The sequence below is a fragment of the Arabidopsis thaliana genome, chromosome 3 (assembly GCF_000001735.4).
Source record: "Arabidopsis thaliana chromosome 3, partial sequence".
NCBI lineage: Eukaryota > Viridiplantae > Streptophyta > Magnoliopsida > Brassicales > Brassicaceae > Arabidopsis > Arabidopsis thaliana.
The window spans coordinates 4,693,217-4,715,149 of record NC_003074.8 but is presented as its reverse complement, the minus strand read 5'-3'; the positions used below and the strand labels follow the sequence as shown (position 1 = coordinate 4,715,149).

The following is a 21,933-nucleotide window of genomic DNA, read 5'->3' as shown; positions in this document are numbered from 1 at the left end:
TCGACACATCTGAAAAATCTCAGCCGCACTCTCATGACTGTACTATTATTCGTCCAATGTTCCAAAAAATTAAACAAAAAATTCAACTTCTTGACCAACGAAAATTATAAAAAAGAGACAAACAAACATTTAAATGAACGTTTTAATTACCAAATTTACTGATACGTAAGTTATAAGTTTGGGTGATGTGGTGGAAGCCCAAAAAGAAAAGGTTTATAAGTTGGGGGTAAAAGAAACAGTTATTATTTATATTTTTACTTTGAAAAATTTATTAGTCTTTTTTATGAAAATAAAAATGAAGTGATTAGTACTATTTGAATAGATATTTTTTGTTCTAAGAAGTATTATTATTAGTTTGACGAAAATGGAAGAATACGATAAATTATTAGTAGTAAAAAAAGAAAGTAGTAGGACCAATTAAAAAGATCTAAACAAGTGGTAAGAGAGGTTCTGGAGAGTTCCATTCCATCTTTGTACGAGAGAGAAAGGCAGAGTTAGAAAAAACATATAAAAAAACCTGTTTGTTCTTTCCTTTCTTCTCTCCAAATTTCTACTTCTTCTTCTTTGATCGACACCTATCTAACCCTAATCTCTCCGGGTTTTTTTTTCTGCCCTTAAGAAGACGTCGTTTCGAACCTCTTTAGTATCGATACTCAAACCTATACACACACCAAACATCCCAAGTTTGTTGGCTCTGTTTTTGAGCGGTGAAAACTCGTCGGAAAAACGAGTTTTTTTTTAATTGGGTTTCTCTTTTTTTTTGTTGATCTGGAAGGAGAAAATTAGCGATGGCGTCCAGTAATAGCGAGAAGATCAACGAGAATCTGTACGCTGTTCTGGGTTTGAAGAAGGAATGTTCTAAGACGGAGCTCCGTTCTGCTTATAAGAAGCTTGCTCTCGTAAGTTTCCTTATTTTCGAAATTTGTTTATTTCGTTTTTGTTCATTGAAGTACAGAACAATGATTGTATCTGTTTCCCTGATTTGGAGTATTTGCATGTAATAACCAATTTGATTTGAATTTGTTAGCTGCATTATATGTTACATCGATGGAACAATTGATTCTGTGTTTCCTTTGATCTTGCCTTAGCTGTGATAGGTTTGTATGCACTTGTAAAGTTTTTCCTTTTGACACTGAAAATTGATTGAGAACTTTTTGTTTTGGATTCAGAGATGGCATCCAGATCGTTGTTCGTCAATGGAGTTTGTAGAAGAAGCAAAGAAGAAATTTCAGGCAATCCAAGAAGCCTACTCTGGTAATTTCATCAACATCATCCTATTGCTCTATTATTCTCATTGAACAAATGTGAATTGATTATTGGATACAGATCCTCTAGTATTTCCTTGCTCCTTGACAAATTTTGTTTAATGTTCCTGATTAAGCTTTTTTTTATGGGCACACAGTTCTGTCTGACTCCAACAAGAGGTTCCTGTATGATGTTGGTGCTTATAATACTGATGATGATGATGACCAAAACGTAAATCTCCCTTTTTTTGTTTCTTCATAAAGATTTTCACTTTCCAGCCTTGGTTACTTTTGTTCCATTGCATTTAAAGTACAATGCTTTTAACGGGTCAAGTGTGACACCACGTACTTCTTATTTTGTCTGATTGAACTCTGAACCTATCAACCATGTAATTGATGGAAATCATTTGTTGATGGTTGCAGGGAATGGGAGATTTCTTGAACGAAATGGCGACTATGATGAATCAATCCAAGCCTAGTGTAAGCAGCCTGCTTTAATTTCCCATCAATGTATTACACAACCATCGATTGCAACTTGCTGATGATTGAGATGTTGGTTTGCAGGATAATAACACAGGGGACAGTTTTGAACAACTACAAGATCTGTTTAATGAGATGTTTCAAGGAGACGCTGCAGCATTCCCATCATCATCGTCCTGCTCCACTTCAAATTTCACTTCATCTCGTAGTTTTGTATTCGATACAAATTCTCAGCGGTCATCTTCGTTTGCGACAAGTTCGATGGGGATGAATAATGATCCTTTCGGATATGACCCGAGAGCTCATTCCTTCTCTTTAGGGGTAAGGAACTGAAACCACTTCAAACTCTTCCTTTTCAGAGTCACTTTATAATACTCTTCTTGATGAATGATGAATTGGTGTTGGTGGATCAGCAGGTGGACCATCAGCAAGAGTTCAAGAAAGGGAAAAACAATGGCGGAAGAAGAAACAGGAGAAAGAACAATGTTCCATCGGCTGGTCACGAAACGTCGTCGTCAAACAACTATGGAGTCCCCACCTCATAGCCACTTCACACCATATTTTTTTGCTAACTCATCTCCCCACATTTGTCGACTAGTCGCAGACAAGATGAGTGGTTGTTGTCTTCTCAATGAGGAATACATCGAAACTCAAAGGGTCGTCGTTTTGTAAAACTACCCACCTCCTTCTCTAGAATCTTCTTATTTTTATTTTTGTTTCTCCTGTGCTGTCATTGAATTGTTGTCTCCTAAAAGCAAGAATCGTTAAAGATCATTGAGATCGATGAAATCAATTGCTTTATGTTGATCAAACACAGTTCCTTCTATATTCTTATTAGTTATTGATTGTCTCAGCATTTGATTACATAAAAATTTACATTATTTTTTGTTCCATTTTGGTCGAACCTTTCTTATCTTACCAACCATTAGAGAGTGAGAAATAATTGCTTCTGAGACTTGAATCAAAATCTGAACAACGAGTGGTGATCCAAAACGATGGCATTTCAGGAAAAGAGTTGCTTCTGAGACTGAATTAGAATCTGAACTTGAACTTTCTGCTTACTCAGTTGACGACAGTAAACTACCATTATTGCTGCCACCGCGGGTAAAAGTGGATGAGATGGAGCTTGGAGAGGTGGCAATGGCAATAGTTGGATTTGCAGCAAGTTATGAAAAGGTGGTATAAAGCTTAAACAAGTGGTGGAGCTGGAGAAGGAGAAGAAGGAGCTTGAGTTGCAGAAAATGCAGTCCTTTAAAGCTCAATTAGAGGTGTTACGGAACAGTCGCGAGGATAGAGACAGTGAGAGAAGAGTCAGAAGTCACCAATAGTGTCAAGGATAACGGCAATGTAAGTTCACAGTTGAAGAGATGAATGTTTGTAAAAGTGAATTCTGATGATGTTTAGGATTGTGGCTTGAAACATGACAGTGTAAATCGAAACTTCAGATTCTGAATATGGCACAAATTTGATGAATAGTCAAAATACTTGAAAAGATACCAACTTTATTTCCTGAAACCAGTTACAAAGTGATAGACACAGAGTGATTCATGAAGAGCTGAACAAAAGATAAACGCCACTACTACTATTACTACTTCATCTGAAGGATGAATTTTGAAGACATTAAGAAACAGAAACTCAGAAGAGGTCGTCAGAGTCTTCTTTAAGTGTGAATTCGCATGAATCGAACCGCCAAGCCAGAGGAGTGGAAGGCATCATAGAGCCATGACGGATTGGAGAGCGCCATGGAGTCGAGTTCTTCAGCCAATCAGAAAACTTGGGCGATGCCATCTCTTCTGGTTCTTCGTAAGTCAGATCGTCCTTAGCATCCATCTGAAACCAAAAACACATAGGATAGAGTCATAAAAAGTGTCACTTTAAGTTCCAAAACTAGATTAAAGATGCAGTCTCACCAAAATCTCCATCAAAGACAGAGAGATAGACATTGTTTTTTAAGTACAGTACCTTTTCAATGTCCCAATTGAGATGCTTCTCCTTGATGCTGGAACCTGCAAGTACAAAAGATCAAGTTTAGCACAAGCTTACTCGCAAAGATTGGTTAAACATCATAGCTTAGAAGATCTAAATACAATACCATGATGAAGTAGCATGAGATCAGCAGAGTAGTGATCATCCCAAAGATTTTGCTGTTCTTTGATGCATTTGCTGTGATCATGTAAAAACCTTTCCCCAGCTATATCAATCTCTTTCACAGCAGCAGAAGCAATTTGCTTGTTCTTTGAAGAAGCAGCAGCTTTCGCATGAATCCCAGACTTGTTTGTAATATCATTCAGAGCCTTACGAGCTCCTCCAGGTTTCTTCTGACCAAGTACAGTCCCTTTGGATTTCACAGAAGCAGCAGTGACAGACTCTGTAAATAATAGCCAAGAAAGAAAATGTTAAATCTTTGTTTCAAAGCAATATGATTTAAAGAGAGTAGAGAAAGATTAACTACTTTTGCGATGAATTGGAGCGTTCTCGTCTGGGAAGATCATTTGTTGAAGAGCGTTCATGTTCGCCATATGGTTTTAACTGTGAATCATCAAAGAACCAATTGCAGAAACGAAGATTTGATTCCAGAACTGACGATTTTAAGCAATTAGAAACCCTAAAAAAGGTAACAGAAACCCAACTCGAAATCGAAACAAAGATCGTTTTTTTCACAAAACCCAATTCGATCCTCAAGCAAATTTAACACCACAGACCCCAGAAACCCAGAACGAATCAAGTAGCGACATACGAAAAGAAGAACAAACAATCGCAAGAAGAACAGTCTATAATGTGAACCTAAATCAGAAGGAAGAAAGAGATTACCTTTGTAAAAGTGAAGAAGTTTCTTGGTGAGATTCTTGTTGGAAGAGAAGTGTATAAGAAGATGAAGAAGAGCGCTTAGAGTGTTTAACGGTAACTTTTCAATGTTGTTCTGACGAAATAATGAAGAACCTCCGGGATTAGGCCAAAAAAAGTAAATTTATAGAAGAAGAGAAAAAGTTTCTAGCCGTTGGCAGAATATTTTAATGCAGGCCTAATCAAGAATTGGCCCAGGTACAGGCCCATCACATAAATCAAATTGACGGCATCAAACTATCATGTAAGATAGAAGCAAAACATGTCACACTTCTCTAAGTTATCTTCTTATCGGCTAGATTTATCATCATCCTTGATTAAATCTCCTTAATTTTGGAAGGTTAAATTATAGGTAAAGTGTATATAATTAGTCTAACCAAGGATATTCAACGCTTCTCGTTCCTGTTCCTTATATAAAACCATTATCCTCACATAAAGAAGACTTAACAAAAAAAAAACTCTTTTCAAAACACATTAGAGACAATTAACAAGAAAAACCCTTCTAATAATTTGATCAGAGATATGGGTTTTTCGCACAAGTTGTGGGATGAAACTTTGGCCGGTCCAACGCCGGAAAATGGTCTCGGGAAGTTGAGAAACCACATATCCGGTGAAAGTGCCAACCGGAAGTTGATGGTGGATCTGAAACGTGTCCCGAATTCTCCTGACCGTTCAAGCAACCCCGTTTCCCCTTTGACTCTTATGTTACCTTTTTTAAAAATCCTTTCTGATCCACTTTTTTTTTATCTTCTATGCTTGTGTTATGAGCAGTTAAAACCCTATATATTCATGTAAATTAAAGACTTTGCAAGGTGATACATATGTTCATAGTCATTATAAGCTTTTTTTTATTATTTTTTTTTTTTATTTTGACATCCATAATCATTATTAGCTTGAGAGTATTATGGATTTGTAAATTAATGATTACCAAAATCATTTGTATGCAGCTGGAACACCAAGTGAAACACATGCTACAAGTCTCAATGCTTGCGATTGGTTTGATCTCCCTCTCTTTTCTTTCCTCTCAAACTATACTTCATTTTATCCAACGCATTATCGCTTTCATTAGTACCACCATATCTAATTAACGTCCGGTAATACTGCAGGATTGTGCTAAACGCATTGGACCGTTGAAAAATATTACAAGGTATTTCTACGAGAAGAAGAAGTATCCCAAACTACTTTTCTTTGTATATATATATTTGCTGTGTACATAACATAATGGTCGCTTTTGGTGTTTTGAGATTTGAGAAATATTAAATTTCTGTTTGTTTCACAATTCACGAAGATTATATAAGGTCTTTTTGAAACATAGTATTTCTGGAATGTTTAAAGTTGTATCTTTGACAATGGTGAAAAGAAAAAATGATACTAAGTGATAACATGCTAACGTAGCGTATGGAAAGCCCAATAAAAACCCATGCCCAAAGTAAATAACATCCACGTCACCGTTCTTATTGTTAAAAGAGAGACTAATTCGAATCGATTTAACGAATGAAGCAAGACAACGAAGGAAGACAACTGGAAACTATCGACGGACTAAAAAAAGTCTACGACCGATATTGAAACTGACGGTTAGGCTAAGGGTAATTTCGGTACATCACCGGAAAAATGGTTCACGGGGATAGTTCCGGTAATTATAGTAAAACTAGATGGGCTTTTCCGTCAATACACTTCCTCATCGGATTACGAAGAAATGGGGAAATTACGATACAAACCCATCTTTTACCCCTAAACCGAGCCGGCAACTTTACCGGTGACGGAATCTTACCTCTGACCTACCAATCACGTCATTCCACGTCATCTCCCCGTATCTTCTCACGTCCTTCCACGTGTCCCCTCTACTCACCGACGCCGTCTCCTTCCCGTTTACCCCTCCCGAACAGAATATTAACCCAAACCCTAACCCTATCTCCCTCTTTCACGAGCTTCTGACTCAGATCCGGCGATATCGAATTCCATGGAGGACGATGAAGACATCCGATCTCAGGGTTCCGATTCACCTGATCCGTCTTCCTCCCCGCCGGCGGGACGAATCACGGTTACGGTGGCTTCGGCAGGTCCGCCTTCTTATTCTCTGACTCCTCCGGGTAATTCGTCGCAGAAGGATCCGGATGCGTTGGCTCTGGCGCTGCTTCCGATTCAGGCCAGCGGTGGAGGGAATAACAGCAGTGGGAGACCAACCGGCGGCGGCGGGAGGGAGGATTGTTGGAGCGAAGCAGCTACGGCTGTGTTGATTGATGCGTGGGGTGAGAGATACTTGGAGCTTAGCAGAGGGAATCTGAAGCAGAAGCACTGGAAAGAGGTGGCTGAGATTGTGAGCAGCAGAGAGGATTACGGTAAAATTCCCAAAACTGATATACAGTGTAAGAATAGGATCGATACGGTGAAGAAGAAGTATAAACAAGAGAAGGTGAGAATCGCTAACGGCGGTGGCCGTAGCAGATGGGTGTTCTTCGACAAGCTTGACCGTCTGATTGGATCAACGGCGAAGATCCCGACGGCAACTTCTGGAGTCAGCGGTCCTGTCGGAGGATTGCATAAGATTCCTATGGGTATTCCAATGGGAAGTCGTTCGAATCTGTACCATCAGCAAGCTAAGGCTGCAACACCGCCTTTCAATAATCTTGACCGGTTAATTGGAGCTACGGCTAGAGTCTCAGCTGCTTCTTTCGGTGGCAGTGGTGGAGGAGGCGGAGGAGGATCTGTCAATGTACCTATGGGAATTCCGATGAGTAGCCGTTCAGCTCCGTTTGGACAGCAAGGGAGGACTCTGCCACAGCAAGGTAGGACACTGCCACAGCAACAGCAGCAAGGGATGATGGTGAAAAGGTGTAGTGAGTCGAAACGCTGGCGTTTCAGGAAGAGGAACGCTTCTGATTCAGACTCGGAATCTGAAGCAGCAATGTCAGATGATTCCGGTGACAGTTTACCACCTCCTCCTCTGTCGAAGAGGATGAAGACGGAGGAGAAGAAGAAGCAAGATGGTGATGGAGTGGGGAACAAATGGAGGGAGCTGACTCGGGCAATCATGAGATTCGGTGAAGCTTATGAGCAAACAGAGAATGCGAAACTGCAACAGGTGGTTGAGATGGAGAAAGAGAGGATGAAGTTCTTGAAGGAGCTTGAGTTGCAGAGAATGCAGTTCTTTGTGAAGACTCAATTGGAGATATCACAACTTAAGCAGCAACATGGGAGGAGAATGGGAAACACCAGTAATGATCATCATCACAGCCGCAAGAACAACATCAATGCGATTGTCAACAACAACAACGATTTGGGTAATAACTAGAATTTAGTGATGCAGTGTCGTAATTGATATATTTTAGATTTGAGTCTTTAATTGTTGAAAGAGAAACTGAAACTTATCTAGGCTTCATGAGTGTATTAATATTTTGCATATCTTTCTTAACTTTGGTCATATGGAACAGATTTAACTTCACTAGATTGCCTGAGATCATTCTGCTGCAGACTCTTGTGCACGTTTTTGAACTTCTCTTAATCTCTGAGTTAGATTGTGTTTCACTAGTTAGGTTAGAACATGGCATAGGACATTTTTGACACAATCCAACCGCAAAATCTTAAAGCTATGTTTGGTTATTATGACATTGGAGATTTGCATGTGTACCTAAAAGCATTTTTTTAACTCTTTTTCTTTTGAGTAATTGTTTGAGCTAGATTTTCTTGTGTCTGAAGCATCATTCAAACCACCAATGATGATCTTCTATAAAAGAAGAATGTTAGGCAAGAAACCTTTTCGTTGGTCTGTTTATTTATTTTTCTATGATGTTTGCCTTTTGGCATTTTATAGGTACTAAACAAATGACAGTCAATTCAAATTCATTACACATAGATGTTTCTCACAATTTTACCTTCCGCACTAAGCTAATATTCATGTATCGAAAGGTGAATCATGATATTTGAGTAAAAATACCATCTTCCGAGTCCCACCGTAACATCATTCTAACTTGCACTATTCTTATTTTTTTTTGAAACGAATACAATAATGAAAACGTAAGAAATAAAGCATCTTGAAATCTTCTGAATTTTGTTTTTGTTTTAGGTAGAAAAGAGTTTGATTCCAAAGGTCCACGTGTGTTTAGACATATAGATTAGATATTATCTAATGATATATTGGTATCACTAGGATTACTAATCAAGATTTTTCCTTAGTAAAGTTCAAAATAAAGTTTTTTTTTTCAAAATAAAGTTTTTTTTTGGAACTAAATCTAGCAATAAAAGTAGTGATTACTAAAGAAATAGTAAATTATTAATGTAACAAATGAATATTCTTTTTTTTTTTTTAAAGTGGGCAAGAAAAGATACCAAAAAGAAAGAAAGAATTGGGTAGGATTTAAAGCCATGTCTCCATTATAAATATATAGTTAGGGTCAATTGTCCATTAAAATTAAAGAAGAATAAAGAGTGATATCCTATAATTAGATATTTTTTCAGGGGGTCCATCATTTGATTTAAAGTGTCTCCAAAAGTTGGAATAAAAATGGTTGGTGTTAATATTATTAATTTTCAGTAGAGTAGAATAAGCTCTAATTTAAATACTTCTTTTTGTCAGCATCTATTTAGTACAGTGTTTATTTAACATAATATACATTTTGCACATAGAGATTTTACTCTAAAACAGCGAATCGTTGTTACTCTTAACGTTAAATATTTGGATCTGAAAGGCAAAGTACCAATATACCCATTTGTTCCTTGGCCCATCTGTGGGTAAGAGACTAATTTACCCCTCCAATTTATATACTTCACAGCAATAAATTCGAAGAATAAAAGGGTATTATGGGTAACTAACGAAAGCCGTTTAGGATTCGGCGAGACCTGTTTCCGGAATTTCGTAATTACTGCCGACTTTCTTTGATTTTTGTTTAATTTAATATTTCAAATTTTACGCTCTATTACTCTCTTTTTTTTTTTGTTTTGTCATCGTATACGCTACTTCACGTCAACAAAAATGGTGATTTTTGTCTGAAGAACGTTTATTTCTTTCTCTTGATTTCACTTTCTCTCTCTAAAGTAGATTTTTGACAAAGATAGATTACGGCGGAAGGAAGGAGACACACAATGATGGGAGAGATATTGAATCCATCAGCGGAAGTGAAATTAATTACGAAGTTGACTTGAGAGTTTTGAGTGAAGCCAAAAACAGAAGAAAACAATCTTCATTGTTAGGGTTTTAATAAGCTTTAAGAAGAGGATGCTGAATATAGAAAGCAGAGAAAGAATCTCGACAATGATAGTAACTATTCGAATGTGAATCTGAAAGAGACTGATTCATCGGAAACAGACGAAGATCTCATTTTGTTTCTATTCTCAGGTATGGTCTGATCCGAGCAGGACTTCACTTGAATTTCAATGGCGTTTTGTTTCCTTATTGGATTTGGGATTTTACTTTATGTCTTGAATTTGAATTCGAATCATGGGTCTTCGAGGATTCGTCCTTATTGGGCGTGAATCAGTTTTCTTAGTGATTGGGTTTTCAAATTTCCATGATCGGAATCAGATCTAGCAATGTGTTTGATTCTGTGATTTGTGTTGGGGTTTCTATTATTGTGATGTTGGTTTAGTTGGGTTAAATTGAATCCGTGTATGGACACTGCTTTTATGTATTTACTGATGATACTTCTATTGTTTAGTCACGTTTCTCTTTGATTTTCTCTGGACGCTTCAAATTCCTATAGCATTTACGTTTAGAGACGAACTTTGTTTTGCTTTTTACTTAGGATAAGCTTTTAATGCTGTCTTTGGGTATGTGAAGGGGGAAGACTGAAAATTTTGTGTAAAGGGGTCAAGATGAGACCAGCTATACCTCTTGATTATGCTGTCTTCCAACTCTCTCCAAAGCGGTCAAGGTATTAAAATCAGAGAGTGAATTCTTCATTTTTGTGTTAGTTGGTTTTTTAGATACTCTTCTTGTTGTTTCTTTCTGGCAGATGTGAATTGTTTGTATCTACTACGGGAAATACTGAGAAACTTGCTTCTGGACTGGTGAAACCATTTGTTGCTCATTTGAAAGTTGCAGAAGAACAGGTTTCCCGGGAAGTTCAGTCTATCAGGCTAGAAGTTGAAAGCAACAAAAATGCTGGAACCTGGTTTACGAAAGGGACCCTCGAAAGGTTATACTCTATCTTGAACAAGGGGTTTTTGAGTCTTGTGAAGCATAGGTCCTGGTAAATACTCTAATTTCTCTTGTGCCTGCTGGTTTATAGGTTTGTACGCTTTGTTAGTACCCCAGAGGTTCTGGAATTGGTTAGCGCTTTGGATGTGGAAATGTCTCAGTTGGAGGCTGCTCGGAAAATATATGGCGAGGTACTTCACTTTTTTTAAGTCCAAGTAAAGCAGATCCTGTGTTAGTGGGATGTTTTTATTGATTTTGATATTATCTTTCTATAGGGGACTAGTGATCAGCGATCTAGTGCAAAAGGTATGCACATTGTTAACTTGTCTTCTAGTTAGTTGTATATTCCGTTGCATATACCGTCCATGAGAAATTGTGCGATGGCTTAATCTAACTAAACCTTTCTTGGTTCAGATAGCACAGATACTACTCCAGCCGCTGATGTGACAAAGTAAAGTCTCTTAATCTTGCAAAGTCGCCTGATTTAAATAGTCTTATAATGTGTAACGCTGAATCTTTCCCGTGTTTGTAAATTTCCAGAAAGGAGTTACTGAAAGCTATTGATTTACGGCTAGCAGCAGTTAGACAGGACTTAGCAACTGCCTGTAATCGTGCTTCGGCTGCTGGTTTCAACCCTATCACTGTCTCCGAACTTAGTCAGTTTGCTGATCGATTTGGGGCCAATCGCTTGAAGTAAGTATTAAGATATCCCTTATTCCATATCCTCTGTATTATTTTCCCGGATTTTTCTGTCGTTCTGGCCTTTGTGTCAGCAACTATTTGGAGCCCTTTTTACACACAAGGAGACATGACATCTTCAGTTATTGCCTAGTCTTATTCATCTGGGTTTAAACCGAGAAGGTGGTGGGTGCTGTATTTTGAGTTCTAGCTTTCATAGTTGCAGCAGAACATTTTAAACCTTTATTTTCTATACATACTATTGCTAGGTAGACCATACAACCAAGGTTTCTAGGTTTATCACCCTCTGCCAGTGACCCTTCTTTGGAAATTTGGACTTTCATTATACTAAAAGTTTTTTTTTGGTTATTGTATATGAACCTTAAGAGCATATGTTTTATGTTTACCTGTTTAGGCCTTGATGCTATTTTCCATAAACAGAAACCCATCATGCTCTTAATTAGGTAGGTTTGGTCTGATGGAGACTTGAGAACTGCCATTAGGTGGATGAACATGATTATAATATGACTAGGACGCCTAACTGGACTACATAATTCAGTATCTATTTTTTTTCGGTGACCAATAGTCAACCTGATGAATTATCTCACTTATTAGAGTAGGCGATTGTAATTCATAGAGTTCCACAAATATTTTGGCTTCCAACTTAGTTAACTGTCAGTTGTGGGTAATCTGATCATTCTTGGTCTGCTATGTTTATTGCAGTGAAGCATGCACCAAGTTTATAACACTTTGTCAGAGAAGGCCAGAGCTTATGAGCTCTTGGAGGGTCAATCAGGAAGAGGAAGCGATACGTTCGTCATGGGAATCTGATATGTCAATTGATGATCCCAGTGAAGACCCATCTAGAGACCTGGCGACAAATAGAAACCAACAACACAGGGAATATCAAACTGGTATGGAAGAGCAAAGCGCAACAGGAACCAGCTACTGTCAACATGAATCAAAGCTTAAGCCACAAAGTAGTCATGATGAAAATGATGAAGAAGAGGAAAAAAGTACGGTACAAAATGAGCCTTTAGTGAGTCAGCCTAGGCAACTCACGAGACGGCTTAGCGTGCAGGAGAGGATCAGCATGTTTGAAAACAAGCAGAAAGAGAACTCTGGAGAGAAAACAGCTGTGGCAAAATCTACTGAGCTGAAAAGACTTTCTTCTGATTTATCATCTTCTGCAGGCATGGAAAAGGTTGTGGTACGAAGATGGAGTGGTGCTAGTGACATGAGCATCGATTTGGGAAATGACAGGAAGGATGATACGGGTGATAGTCCACTGTGCACTCCCTCGTCATCTTCAGTGTCCAAAGATGGAAGTGGTGCATCCTCAAAACAATTTGTCGGCTACAATAAAAAAGAGCAGAATGGATTGAGCCATGCTGCGAATCCTCATAGGAATGAGGAAGAATGTACTTCCAACAATGGTGGTGACTGGGGAATGGATGAAGTAGAGTCTCAAAATTCAAGTTCTACTTTCTTACCCAAAGACAAGGAGGTAGACTTGAATGTGCCATTTAGAACGAATAATCAAGTGAGACATCAAGGAAATTCTCCGGATCGATATTTGGAGAAGAATTCCAAGTATAAATTCCATGAGAAGAATCCCAGAGCCAGTTCAGATTACACAGGGAATGCAAATATAAATGATGATGCGAACAACCAGATGAGCGATTTTATATCAAACAGGCAGAACCAGATACAGTTTAGGGATCCTCAGAGCCATTCATTGTCTACATTACAGCAGTTAGGTGGCACTGAACCTATTATCACAAGTGTTCAGAGCAATGGAGTAACTGCGGAGTCTCCGAGGAAAGAACTAATGCCTTCGGATAGGCAATCACCACTTCTTGAGGATCGCCAGAGAAAGACACCGTTTTCTGGAGGTTAGTAAAGAAAGAAAATAGTAAACTTGTGTTGGTCTTTCGTTTATATGCGTGTTCTTGAATGGATACTTTTTATATGTGGGAATTCCTTTATAATTTCAGATGTTTCTTATGCTTTGACCCAATATTAAATATCAACGGGAATATGAGATCATCAAATGACCATTATGCACTCCCTTTCTCAGTCATTTGTACGCTTAAAAGTCTATAGTTAATTCTTTGCTTACCTGTGTTCTAATGCTTGAAATGATCATGACCGTAGAAGTATTCTTTATATTATTAAACAATTGAGTCTGAGAATAAGAGAACGACTAATTCTCAATGTGATAACGTACCTCTCTTCTTTTCTTTTCTAGATATATATTTTCTTAATATCTTGACTTCGACAAAGGGGAAACTTAAGCAATCTTCTGATTATTTTCTTGTTGCACCATTTTCTTTTAGGTTCTGAACAGATGAAAAGGCCGCATAGTAGAAGACCTGAAATGGGTTCTGCTGCTGTAAATACAAAGCCATCTGCAGCCATTAATAGTGTTTCAGATATCTCCGAGAGTGATACTCTGATCCAAGTGTCTCCAACAGAGCAAGTTCAAAGGGCAAGGCCGTCTAAGGGAAGTCAAGAGCTGAATGACGAATTGAAAGTGAAAGCAAACGAGCTTGAAAAGCTATTTGCTGAACATATGCTCCGTGTGCCTGGGGATCAATCCAGTTCTGTCCGTAGAGGTAAGCCCGGAAAGCCAAGTGAACAGGCTGTGACTTCACAGTTGAGAAGGCCTGTAGCGCAGGATCTATCATCTGTTCAAATTTCTGATCAGAAGACCCTGGCAATGCCAACTTTAACCTCCAACGATGAAGACAAGTTCAAAACTCCGCCAACAATGAAGATGGTTGTTACCAAAGACTATGGAGATACCACGAGGCAAAATTTTCCAGAAATCAGCTTTTCTGATAATTCTAGAGGAAAGTTCTATGAGCAATATATGCAGAAAAGAGACGCAAAGCTGAAGGAAGACTGGAGTTGCAGAAGGACCGAGAAGGAAGCCAAATTGAAGGTGATGCAAGATATACTTGATCGCAGTAACGCTGAGATGAAAACCAAATTTTCTCAGTCTACAGGGAGACGTGATTCAAGTGCCCGACGTGCAGAGAAGCTTGTATACTTCAATTCTAAGTTGAGTGCCAAAAAGGATCAGGTATAGAGCATTTCCTTCTGTGGTAGCTAAAACTATTGAGTGGGTGTAATATTATCCTTGGTTTCCTAACAGTTTAACAATGTGATGACTTGACAGCATCCAATTAGTTCATTTCAGAGTGAGGAAGATGAGGATGGTTCCAGGAGCACCCAGAATAAAAAGCTACAACAAAATAAAAATAATTTATTGATTGCTCGAACCACTGCTACGTCAGCGTCACGCTCGGCAGCCAAAGTTTCTACTCTCAGTGCTGTTAGGCGGAGAGGGCAATCAGAAAAACATTTTGCACAGTCAGTCCCTAACTTCTCCGAGATCAAAAAGGAGGGCATGAAACCAGCCTCGGGAGTTGGAAAAAATGGTGTCCGCACCCAGGTGAGAAGCTCTATCCGCCCAAAAGCTGTAAATGAAGAAGAAAAGTTGCGAAGGCCGAAAATTTTCAGAAAAGGTGCTGCTGAAGCTGCTGAGTTGGCTACAGACTTTTCTCAATTGAAGTCAGAGGATGGTGTTTCTGTACCTCTGTATCTTGAACAGGAGCAAAGCGGGAGAAATTTTAATAGTCATGGCACTGGTATCAGCTCTGATAATGCGCAGCTAAAGGCTTCAGAAGAATCTGAGGCATCAGATGATATGGAGAAAGAGGGGATGGGAGAAGCGCTTGATGACACAGAAGTTGAAGCTTTTACTGATGCAGAAAACGAAATGCCAAGACTAAGTCAGGAGTCTGAAGAATGGGGTAGTACTGGGGTTGCAAATGGTGAATCTTTTTCTCAGCTTGACGCTGGTTCAAATACTGAATTACCTGCTGCTATGGCTTCTAGGCATCAAACCATGGGTTCAATCCTGGACTCACCCGGTGAAAGCACTAGTCCATGGAATTCCCGAGTGAAGCATCGATATCCAAACGAGGCATCTGAACTTGATGCTTCAGTGGACTCTCCAGTTGGTAGTCCTGCTTTCTGGAACTTCTCTTCCCTTAACCATACAGAGAGCGATACAACTCAAATGAGAAAGAAATGGGGAGCTGCTCAGAAACGCGCTGCTGGTGGTAATCCATCTCAAAATCAGTGCCAACAAGATGTGACAAAAGGGTTGAAAAGACTTTTGAATTTTGGAAGAAAAAACCGTGCGGCTGAGAGTTTGGCTGACTGGATATCTGCTACGACGTCTGAAGGGGATGATGATACTGATGATGGAAGAGATCTTGCAAATCGATCATCAGAAGACTTGAGAAAGTCGAGAATGGGATTCTTGCAGAGCCACCCCTCTGGTGATAGCTTCAACGAGAGCGAGCTATTCACTGAACACGGTAACTATTTCAAATACCATAGTATTCATTCACAAGAAGCAACTAAAGATCTTACAATCTAGCCAAAACTGATGACCTTAACTCTAGAATACATCAGTACTAGAGTTATCAACTGCTTAGATATATTTCTTGTTTTTTTTCCTCTTGATCTGAGTCATGGAGGATGATCTAATATGGTGTACCTGATTTCAGTCCAAACCACTGGCACACCATTGAGCTTTAAACTGAAGGAGGATCAGACGACAGGAGCTTCTGTAAAAGGTAATCAATAAAGTGTTCTACTTTTGAAAACTCTCCATAGAATCTAAACGTTGAAGTATGCATATCATCATAGAATCGAAATATCTAGCATCCGAGTTGTTAAGCCTAATCCACAGTCACTTATATAACCAAGCTGTGAGTTTAAACTCAGTAAGATCTTTGCTAGATGCTTTTTTACTCACTCTTAAGCTTCTTGTTTACTGCAGCACCAAGGTCATTCTTTTCACTCTCCAATTTTCGTAGCAAAGGGAAATGATTCGAAACCAAAGATTCATTACAGAAGTCATCAGGATCCAAGCGAATGAAAGGTAACAAATTCGCAATGCAGGCACAACAGACACGAGTATATAAGTGAAATGTTCGGAGATCGCAATGTGCTCTTTGTTTCGGATCAATGTATCATTGAGAATAGTCCCTCTCTTCAATATTTCTTTGTTAACTTTCTGAAGCCTACATTGTAAAATGTAAATTGTATCAAACCTGAAACATGTCATCGATGTGATTTTGGTAGTACACTACAAACAAACAGAAAGGATGGCAATGTTCATTTACTATTTTGACCCTTCAGAGGAACATAGTCTGTTGCTTAATAAACGTGATTATGTGACTGTGAATCATGTCCAAAATGAAACTCGGAAGCTTTTGGATAGACATTAAAGAAACACAAAGAATTAGGTTATACGACACGAAGTTTACTACATTTAAATAATCATGATTTTGTGATGAAAACGTCAAAGTGGGACGGATAAGGTAAGATTCTCACCTTCCCTAATAACCTTTCTCCATCTTCCTCGGAAAGTGACGTGAATTCGAAGTTGACGTAACACAGTAAGAAATCCCCAAAAAGCCCCTCCCCATAACGTCACAAGTCTCTATTCCGTCAATGGCACATTAGTCATTCACCCCAAAAAAGTTAAGGAAATTGGGACAAGAAATCCTCAAGAGCCTAAGTAACATGATCACTTGACTTCAAAGCCAAGTGAAATGTGATGATGTTACTTAGCTGACATGCAAAGATAGCGAAGATGCTCCATCATCAAGGAACAAAGAATCCAACCAAAAAACAGAAACGTTTCTTTATTCTCTCTGTTGTAAAATTCAATTTCACACTGTTCAATTTCCAAGAATGGCTTCTCTTACGCCAAGAGTGTTAATCAAGTTACTCGAGACGATGAACACCAACATCAAGGTACGAGGGGAATATAGGTCTGTTCTATTGCAGGTAATCAGCATTGTCCCTGCTTTAGCTGGCTCGGAGCTTTGGCCAAACCAAGGCTTTTTCATCAAAGTCTCAGATTCTTCTCACTCCACATATGTCTCATTGAGCAACGAAGACAACGAACTTATCTTGAACAACAAACTGGGAATAGGACAATTCTTCTACGTTGATAAGCTTGATGCTGGGACACCTGTTCCTGTATTGGTGGGAGTTAGACCGATCTCTGGACGCCATCCTTTTGTAGGAAATCCCAAAGATTTGATGCAGATGTTGGTACCAAGTGAGACAACACCTCGGGAAGAAGAATATCACAACCAGAAGAAGGTGACGACAATATATATACACTATCACCAGATTTTTGAGCTATTACTTCTTGTAAGAGATCTGTTCTCTAATACAAATTCTGCAGCAGAAAGATGGTGCAAGATCAAACATAGTGGAGAATATAAGAAAACATCAACCTTTTGTAATCAAGGAAGAGAAGACAGGTGTGGCTTCACGTTATATGAAGGGTATTTCAAATTCAAAGGCAAGTGGATCAGACTCAAGTAGTGGGGGTAGCAACAATGAGGGTGAGACTGGATCGATAATGGTGGCTAAGAAAGTTGGTGTATTGGCTAAAGGGAAACAAAGGGAGCACAAAGATCAGGTGTGTGTCCTTCTGATAAGTCACACAGGTCTAAGGATCCCTAAATTAGCTTATTGAGTGTGGTTAGTAACATGTATATGCACAGGCACGTCAAGCTGGTCCTTTACAATGTCGGCCTGCGACAGCTCCAACAAAGGCAGAGCCAAAGAAACTCTCTTTGAGCTCCACTGTGAACTACATAAACAGGAAGAGTAATTCTGCTGAGGATGCATCATGGAGCTCTCTGCCTGTTAGTCTATCAAAATTGGGTAAAGTACGCTTTATCTGATCTCTGTATCTCTCTTTTTTGTTTTTCGAATCCTTCCCCTATGAGCTTATCACATGATAATAATCTCTTAATCCAAAGGGAATGCTGAGAAGGAGAAATTTAGCTGCTCTCATAGCCGCAGAAGTGCAAAGAGAGGCATTGGCTGCTTCACATCTCATCAAATGCATCAGGCAAGTTACCTTTGAAACCAAATCTGCTCATATATATCATGGAGAAATTTTCTTTTTCTTTAGCCTGATCAAAGAAACAATGATTTTGCAGTATGTTTGCTGAACTCAGCTCAAATGCTTCACCAAAGAATCCACATACCTCTCTCAGAAACTTCTTCACCCTCCAGAGTATCCTTGACCAAGTACAGGTTACAGTTGTAGCATCGAAAGATAAATCATTCCAACCGGTGAATATTCATTCGTTATGGATGGAACCTGAAAAGTTGAGCAAAAAAGCTAGTCTATCTTCAAGCAGAGCCACAATGAAGCCTTCAAAAGCTCTAACAGAAGCCGAAAAGCTAGAATGGGTTAAGGGAAATGGCACAGAAGAAATAAAAGAACTGACAAACACTTTGAAACGAGAAACAAGAAGCTGGTTTTTGAAATTCTTGGAAGATGCATTAGATACTGGATTACATGCTACTGTTCCGGAGAAGAAAGGAAAAACCAAAGGAGCGCGACTAGCGGAACCAGATAATCATATTGCCGAGACTTTATCCCAACTTAAGCAAGCAAACGAATGGCTGGAAAAAGTTAAAAATGACAATCTCTCTAGTGATAATTCTTTGTTAGAGAATATAGAACGATTGAAGAAGAAAATATATTCTTGCTTGCTACTTTATGTGGATTCAGCTGCATCAGCTATTGGAGTATAACCACGTGATGGAAAATACAACTGATATGGTGTGATAAGTTGCCTAGCAGCAATGAATTAACTTTACACATCAAACTAGAAGATAAGCTATATACATTGTGTGCGCTTATTTATTGTGTATAATTGAAAAAGAAACCAGACATATGCATATATAATGAAGCCTAGTTTCTGTGGTTCTGCGAAACGATTTTAAGGTTTGACAAAGATCACTTGGCACATATGTTTGACAATGACACATGGAACCAACCTAAGATGATTCAAAGATCACATATATGAAGGAACGACAAATTCTTTTTTTAGAAATATATTACTCGAGACAACAACTACACTGTCTTCATGAAACCCTGAAGCTGTGGCCGTATACACTAACCTTATAGAGAACAAGTATCCGATGGAGGAGTAGAAGTTTACGAGATGGATGTCAGGTGACAAATGTTATCGCATCTTCTTGAGTTTCTACCCTCCTGGGCACTGAGAATGGTCCCCCCACCTTAACTGACTAGACTCAAGAGGAAAACAAGACAAGTACAATTTCAACCAGACTCACAAAATCTTCTGCAATTCTTACAAAGTTGAAAAGGTAGAATGGGTTGGAGGAAATGGTAGACAGAAGAGATAAATAAAATGAGAAACAGTGATTTTAAAACAAATCAGAACAATCTAATTTAGAAGAAGAGATAGATACTGGATCCATGCAGCAATTCTGGAGAAGAAAGAGGAAAACCAAAGGATAATCATATTACCAAGACCTTATAATACAACACAGACCGTGTGTGGAGGTTCTTGCATATAATCGGAAACAAAAAAACAAATTTGTCAAGAAGATAGATTTCTGCGAAGATTTGTTTCTTCTTGTTACCGAAAGAACAAAAGCAGGTGACAGCTCTAGATGCATTGCCAAAGTTTCTAGCTTTGGGCTAATACTGCCTAAAAGTCAAATTCAGACGACCTGGTCGGAGACTTGTTTCCTGAAGAAGAGCCTTGGGGGCAGTATCCTTACGAATTGATCTGACGCCATGGAAGACTTTTCTTGATCTTCCACCGAATAATAGAACATCTCCAGACTCCAAGGTTAACGTTTCTGCCTTGTCTTCATCCCTCTGATCACCATACAAGAACTCGGCTGAATCTCCAATAGAAAATGAAACAACAGGTAATCCCTTCCGGATGGAATTTTCGCTCTCATCTTTGTCCTGAAACATCAAGGATTTGAAACTCATGATACAACCTTTGAGCTTCATGATATCAAGAAGTTGTTTGAAATACTGACCTGATGGAGACCAAGTCTCCCGGTGGATGAGTAGAAGTTAACAATACAGATGTCAGGTAACATAAATGGTATTTCATCTCCTCCCTTTGTCTGCTTTGAATTTGAGGCCGCTAGGGACTGTGATTCTTTAACTGCTTTCTCAACAAACTGATTGAATTCAGCAGGAATTCTTGGCGCAGTAGAACCATCAAATGGTCGAGTTTCTCCATATCGAGATGTTTCAGGGTCCCAGTTTTTGCCAAGGCACATCATTTTCAAATGCAATTTTGCTTCATCCCTGTAACCTGGTTGATAGAAGCCACCTTCACCCAAACCCAGCCGACGGCATTTGTTCACAATCATTACCTACACACAATTTGAAGAAAAAAAGAAGCACAATGATACAAATAAGTTCAGATACAAAGGCAAACACACGCATAAAGAGGGAAACAGGGGAGAGATAGAGAGATAGAGAGTAATTACTTGATCATTGATTGACAAGTAGTTCTTGAGAAGTACCATTCCAGGTCTAATAACAGTTCCACTGTACCCTTTAGCTGCTTTCTTCTTTTCTCTGCTCAGAACCAGAAGGTTGGGCTTGAGTACTATCCCCTTCTTCTCGAGAAAGATATCAAAATGTCTCGTACTGCTTTCATTTGAAGAGTTCCCTGCCCCATCAGCCTTTGGAGCACTCTTTTGATCCTCAACACTAGAAAGCTCAACCTTCTGAACAACTGTAGAAGACACAGACTCCTGGCAAGACAACGTAACATCATTCACCCTATTCACAAGATCACAATACATTTTAGCGCCATCCTTGTCCTCACATTCACTAGAGACAAACGAACCTCCACTGACATTTGTGCTCTTTGATTGCAAAACAGCCTTGTTATCTCCAGCAGCAGCACCATCATCAGGTTGCTTAGTAGAACCAATTCCATCCTCTAGGGACTTTCTATCCTGTTGAACTCCCTTTTCCACAAATCCCACATTGGACTTGTTAACGTACGCTTGCACTGGACTGTGTTCATCGTTACCACGCCCATAACTATTTCTAGGAGACCACGATGTTCTACTTCTTCCTTTCCCTTGAGATCCCCTAACCCTATTACCAGAAGAATCTTCCAAAGACTTATCATCAGCTGCAACCTGTATACATTACAAAGGAAACAATCAGCTTATCAACCATACCAATAGCGCGCAACAAGTAAAGGGCTAATCCAGGGACTCCAATTTCAAAAACAGAAATGAATTAACACAAGAATACGAGACGACAATCAAGTATAAGTACCGGAACCCATTGCTCAGATGCTTGAGAACGTCCCCGATAACCCTTATGGCCACCGGAACCCCTAGCTTCGCTGTGATTCATCGATTTCACTCGCAGGCTCTTTTGAAAAGACTGTAACTTTAGCAGGTTAAAGTACTACAACTGAAGCGTCAACGATGATGCCCACTCCCTTTTACAGACAGTTTTTTGTGCAAGAGAGACTCTTGGGTTTCTGACCCAATTTCGTGTACAAGTTAGTAAAAACTCTCCGGTCGTCGTGCACCATCTTTGGCGGTGCTGACTCAGCATGCCATGTCATCGTTGTATAAGCTGACACGTGGTTCAGATGTGTCCGAATTATTTTGGGCTGATGAATTTAT

General features: G+C 39.1%; 6 protein-coding genes and 1 non-coding gene across 11 annotated transcripts; 5 read left to right on the top strand and 2 right to left on the bottom strand.

Moving 5' to 3' along the window:
- The first annotated feature begins 451 nt into the window (after positions 1-451).
- Positions 452-2,576, top strand: AT3G14200 (Chaperone DnaJ-domain superfamily protein). The gene is made up of 6 exons (NM_112276.4): positions 452-899; positions 1,170-1,254; positions 1,403-1,476; positions 1,668-1,724; positions 1,809-2,045; positions 2,141-2,576. Exons 1-6 carry the CDS (start codon positions 789-791, stop codon positions 2,267-2,269), a joined length of 693 nt encoding a protein of 230 aa, NP_188036.1. The 5' UTR covers positions 452-788; the 3' UTR covers positions 2,270-2,576.
- A 4-nt stretch (positions 2,577-2,580) lies between these two features.
- AT3G14190 (uncharacterized protein) lies at positions 2,581-4,667 on the bottom strand. Of its 2 annotated transcripts, NM_112275.3 has the most exons (5): positions 4,536-4,667; positions 4,177-4,253; positions 3,817-4,092; positions 3,687-3,730; positions 2,581-3,554 (listed from the first exon to the last, which is right to left on the bottom strand). In NM_112275.3, exons 2-5 carry the CDS (start codon positions 4,241-4,243, stop codon positions 3,360-3,362), a joined length of 582 nt encoding a protein of 193 aa, NP_566480.1. In that variant the 5' UTR covers positions 4,244-4,253; positions 4,536-4,667; the 3' UTR covers positions 2,581-3,359. The 2 variants fall into 2 exon arrangements, with proteins under 2 accessions (NP_566480.1, NP_001327476.1); NM_001338112.1 differs by having other exon boundaries at positions 3,181-3,554; positions 4,177-4,667.
- Positions 4,668-5,335: 668 nt separating this feature from the next.
- On the top strand, positions 5,336-5,878 carry AT3G14185. Its single transcript, NR_143939.1, has 3 exons — positions 5,336-5,380; positions 5,516-5,564; positions 5,675-5,878. It is a non-coding gene; the product is annotated as an other RNA (non-coding RNA).
- A 95-nt stretch (positions 5,879-5,973) lies between these two features.
- ASIL2 (sequence-specific DNA binding transcription factor) lies at positions 5,974-8,348 on the top strand. Its single transcript, NM_112274.4, has one exon. The coding sequence runs from the start codon at positions 6,529-6,531 to the stop codon at positions 7,858-7,860; it is 1,332 nt and encodes a 443-aa protein (NP_188034.1). The 5' UTR covers positions 5,974-6,528; the 3' UTR covers positions 7,861-8,348.
- Positions 8,349-9,321: 973 nt separating this feature from the next.
- Positions 9,322-16,693, top strand: AT3G14172 (GPI-anchored adhesin-like protein). 3 transcript variants are annotated; one of them, NM_001125151.2, is made up of 12 exons: positions 9,322-9,900; positions 10,342-10,435; positions 10,517-10,699; positions 10,793-10,892; positions 10,977-11,007; positions 11,116-11,152; positions 11,242-11,394; positions 12,103-13,274; positions 13,719-14,467; positions 14,564-15,773; positions 15,966-16,034; positions 16,241-16,693. In NM_001125151.2, the coding sequence occupies exons 2-12, from the start codon at positions 10,377-10,379 to the stop codon at positions 16,288-16,290; spliced, it is 3,813 nt and encodes a 1,270-aa protein (NP_001118623.1). In that variant the 5' UTR covers positions 9,322-9,900; positions 10,342-10,376; the 3' UTR covers positions 16,291-16,693. The 3 variants fall into 3 exon arrangements, with proteins under 3 accessions (NP_001118623.1, NP_001327369.1, NP_001189890.1); NM_001338111.1 differs by having other exon boundaries at positions 9,521-9,900; positions 10,606-10,699; positions 16,241-16,619; NM_001202961.2 differs by having other exon boundaries at positions 9,521-9,900; positions 10,517-10,675; positions 16,241-16,544.
- A 303-nt stretch (positions 16,694-16,996) lies between these two features.
- On the top strand, positions 16,997-19,264 carry AT3G14170 (hypothetical protein (DUF936)). 2 transcript variants are annotated; one of them, NM_112273.4, is made up of 5 exons: positions 16,997-17,577; positions 17,666-17,902; positions 17,988-18,155; positions 18,249-18,340; positions 18,432-19,219. In NM_112273.4, the coding sequence occupies exons 1-5, from the start codon at positions 17,161-17,163 to the stop codon at positions 19,033-19,035; spliced, it is 1,518 nt and encodes a 505-aa protein (NP_188033.2). In that variant the 5' UTR covers positions 16,997-17,160; the 3' UTR covers positions 19,036-19,219. The 2 variants fall into 2 exon arrangements, with proteins under 2 accessions (NP_188033.2, NP_001327370.1); NM_001338110.1 differs by having other exon boundaries at positions 17,009-17,577; positions 17,663-17,902; positions 18,432-19,264.
- Positions 19,265-19,545: 281 nt separating this feature from the next.
- Positions 19,546-21,841, bottom strand: AT3G14160 (2-oxoglutarate-dependent dioxygenase family protein). Its single transcript, NM_112272.6, has 4 exons — positions 21,575-21,841; positions 20,767-21,432; positions 20,305-20,649; positions 19,546-20,227 (listed from the first exon to the last, which is right to left on the bottom strand). The coding sequence occupies exons 1-4, from the start codon at positions 21,653-21,655 to the stop codon at positions 19,952-19,954; spliced, it is 1,368 nt and encodes a 455-aa protein (NP_566479.5). The 5' UTR covers positions 21,656-21,841; the 3' UTR covers positions 19,546-19,951.
- Positions 21,842-21,933: the final 92 nt, after the last annotated feature.

Coding starts and splice junctions, on each gene's coding strand:
- AT3G14200 (NM_112276.4), top strand. CDS start 789: ATGGCGTCCAGTAATAGCGAGAAGATCAACGAGAATCTGTACGCTGTT. Junction 1,477..1,667: donor ATGATGATGATGACCAAAAC/GTAAATCTCCCT, acceptor TGATGGTTGCAG/GGAATGGGAGATTTCTTGAA. Junction 2,046..2,140: donor CTCATTCCTTCTCTTTAGGG/GTAAGGAACTGA, acceptor GTGGATCAGCAG/GTGGACCATCAGCAAGAGTT.
- AT3G14190 (NM_112275.3), bottom strand. CDS start 4,243: ATGGCGAACATGAACGCTCTTCAACAAATGATCTTCCCAGACGAGAAC. Junction 4,093..4,176: donor CGCTCCAATTCATCGCAAAA/GTAGTTAATCTT, acceptor TATTATTTACAG/AGTCTGTCACTGCTGCTTCT. Junction 3,555..3,686: donor TCAATTGGGACATTGAAAAG/GTACTGTACTTA, acceptor TTTTGGTTTCAG/ATGGATGCTAAGGACGATCT.
- ASIL2 (NM_112274.4), top strand. CDS start 6,529: ATGGAGGACGATGAAGACATCCGATCTCAGGGTTCCGATTCACCTGAT.
- AT3G14172 (NM_001125151.2), top strand. CDS start 10,377: ATGAGACCAGCTATACCTCTTGATTATGCTGTCTTCCAACTCTCTCCA. Junction 10,893..10,976: donor CTCGGAAAATATATGGCGAG/GTACTTCACTTT, acceptor ATCTTTCTATAG/GGGACTAGTGATCAGCGATC. Junction 15,774..15,965: donor CGAGCTATTCACTGAACACG/GTAACTATTTCA, acceptor ACCTGATTTCAG/TCCAAACCACTGGCACACCA.
- AT3G14170 (NM_001338110.1), top strand. CDS start 17,161: ATGGCTTCTCTTACGCCAAGAGTGTTAATCAAGTTACTCGAGACGATG. Junction 17,578..17,662: donor AATATCACAACCAGAAGAAG/GTGACGACAATA, acceptor CAAATTCTGCAG/CAGAAAGATGGTGCAAGATC. Junction 18,156..18,248: donor GTCTATCAAAATTGGGTAAA/GTACGCTTTATC, acceptor CTTAATCCAAAG/GGAATGCTGAGAAGGAGAAA.
- AT3G14160 (NM_112272.6), bottom strand. CDS start 21,655: ATGAATCACAGCGAAGCTAGGGGTTCCGGTGGCCATAAGGGTTATCGG. Junction 21,433..21,574: donor CATCTGAGCAATGGGTTCCG/GTACTTATACTT, acceptor TAATGTATACAG/GTTGCAGCTGATGATAAGTC. Junction 20,228..20,304: donor GGAGACTTGGTCTCCATCAG/GTCAGTATTTCA, acceptor TTGATGTTTCAG/GACAAAGATGAGAGCGAAAA.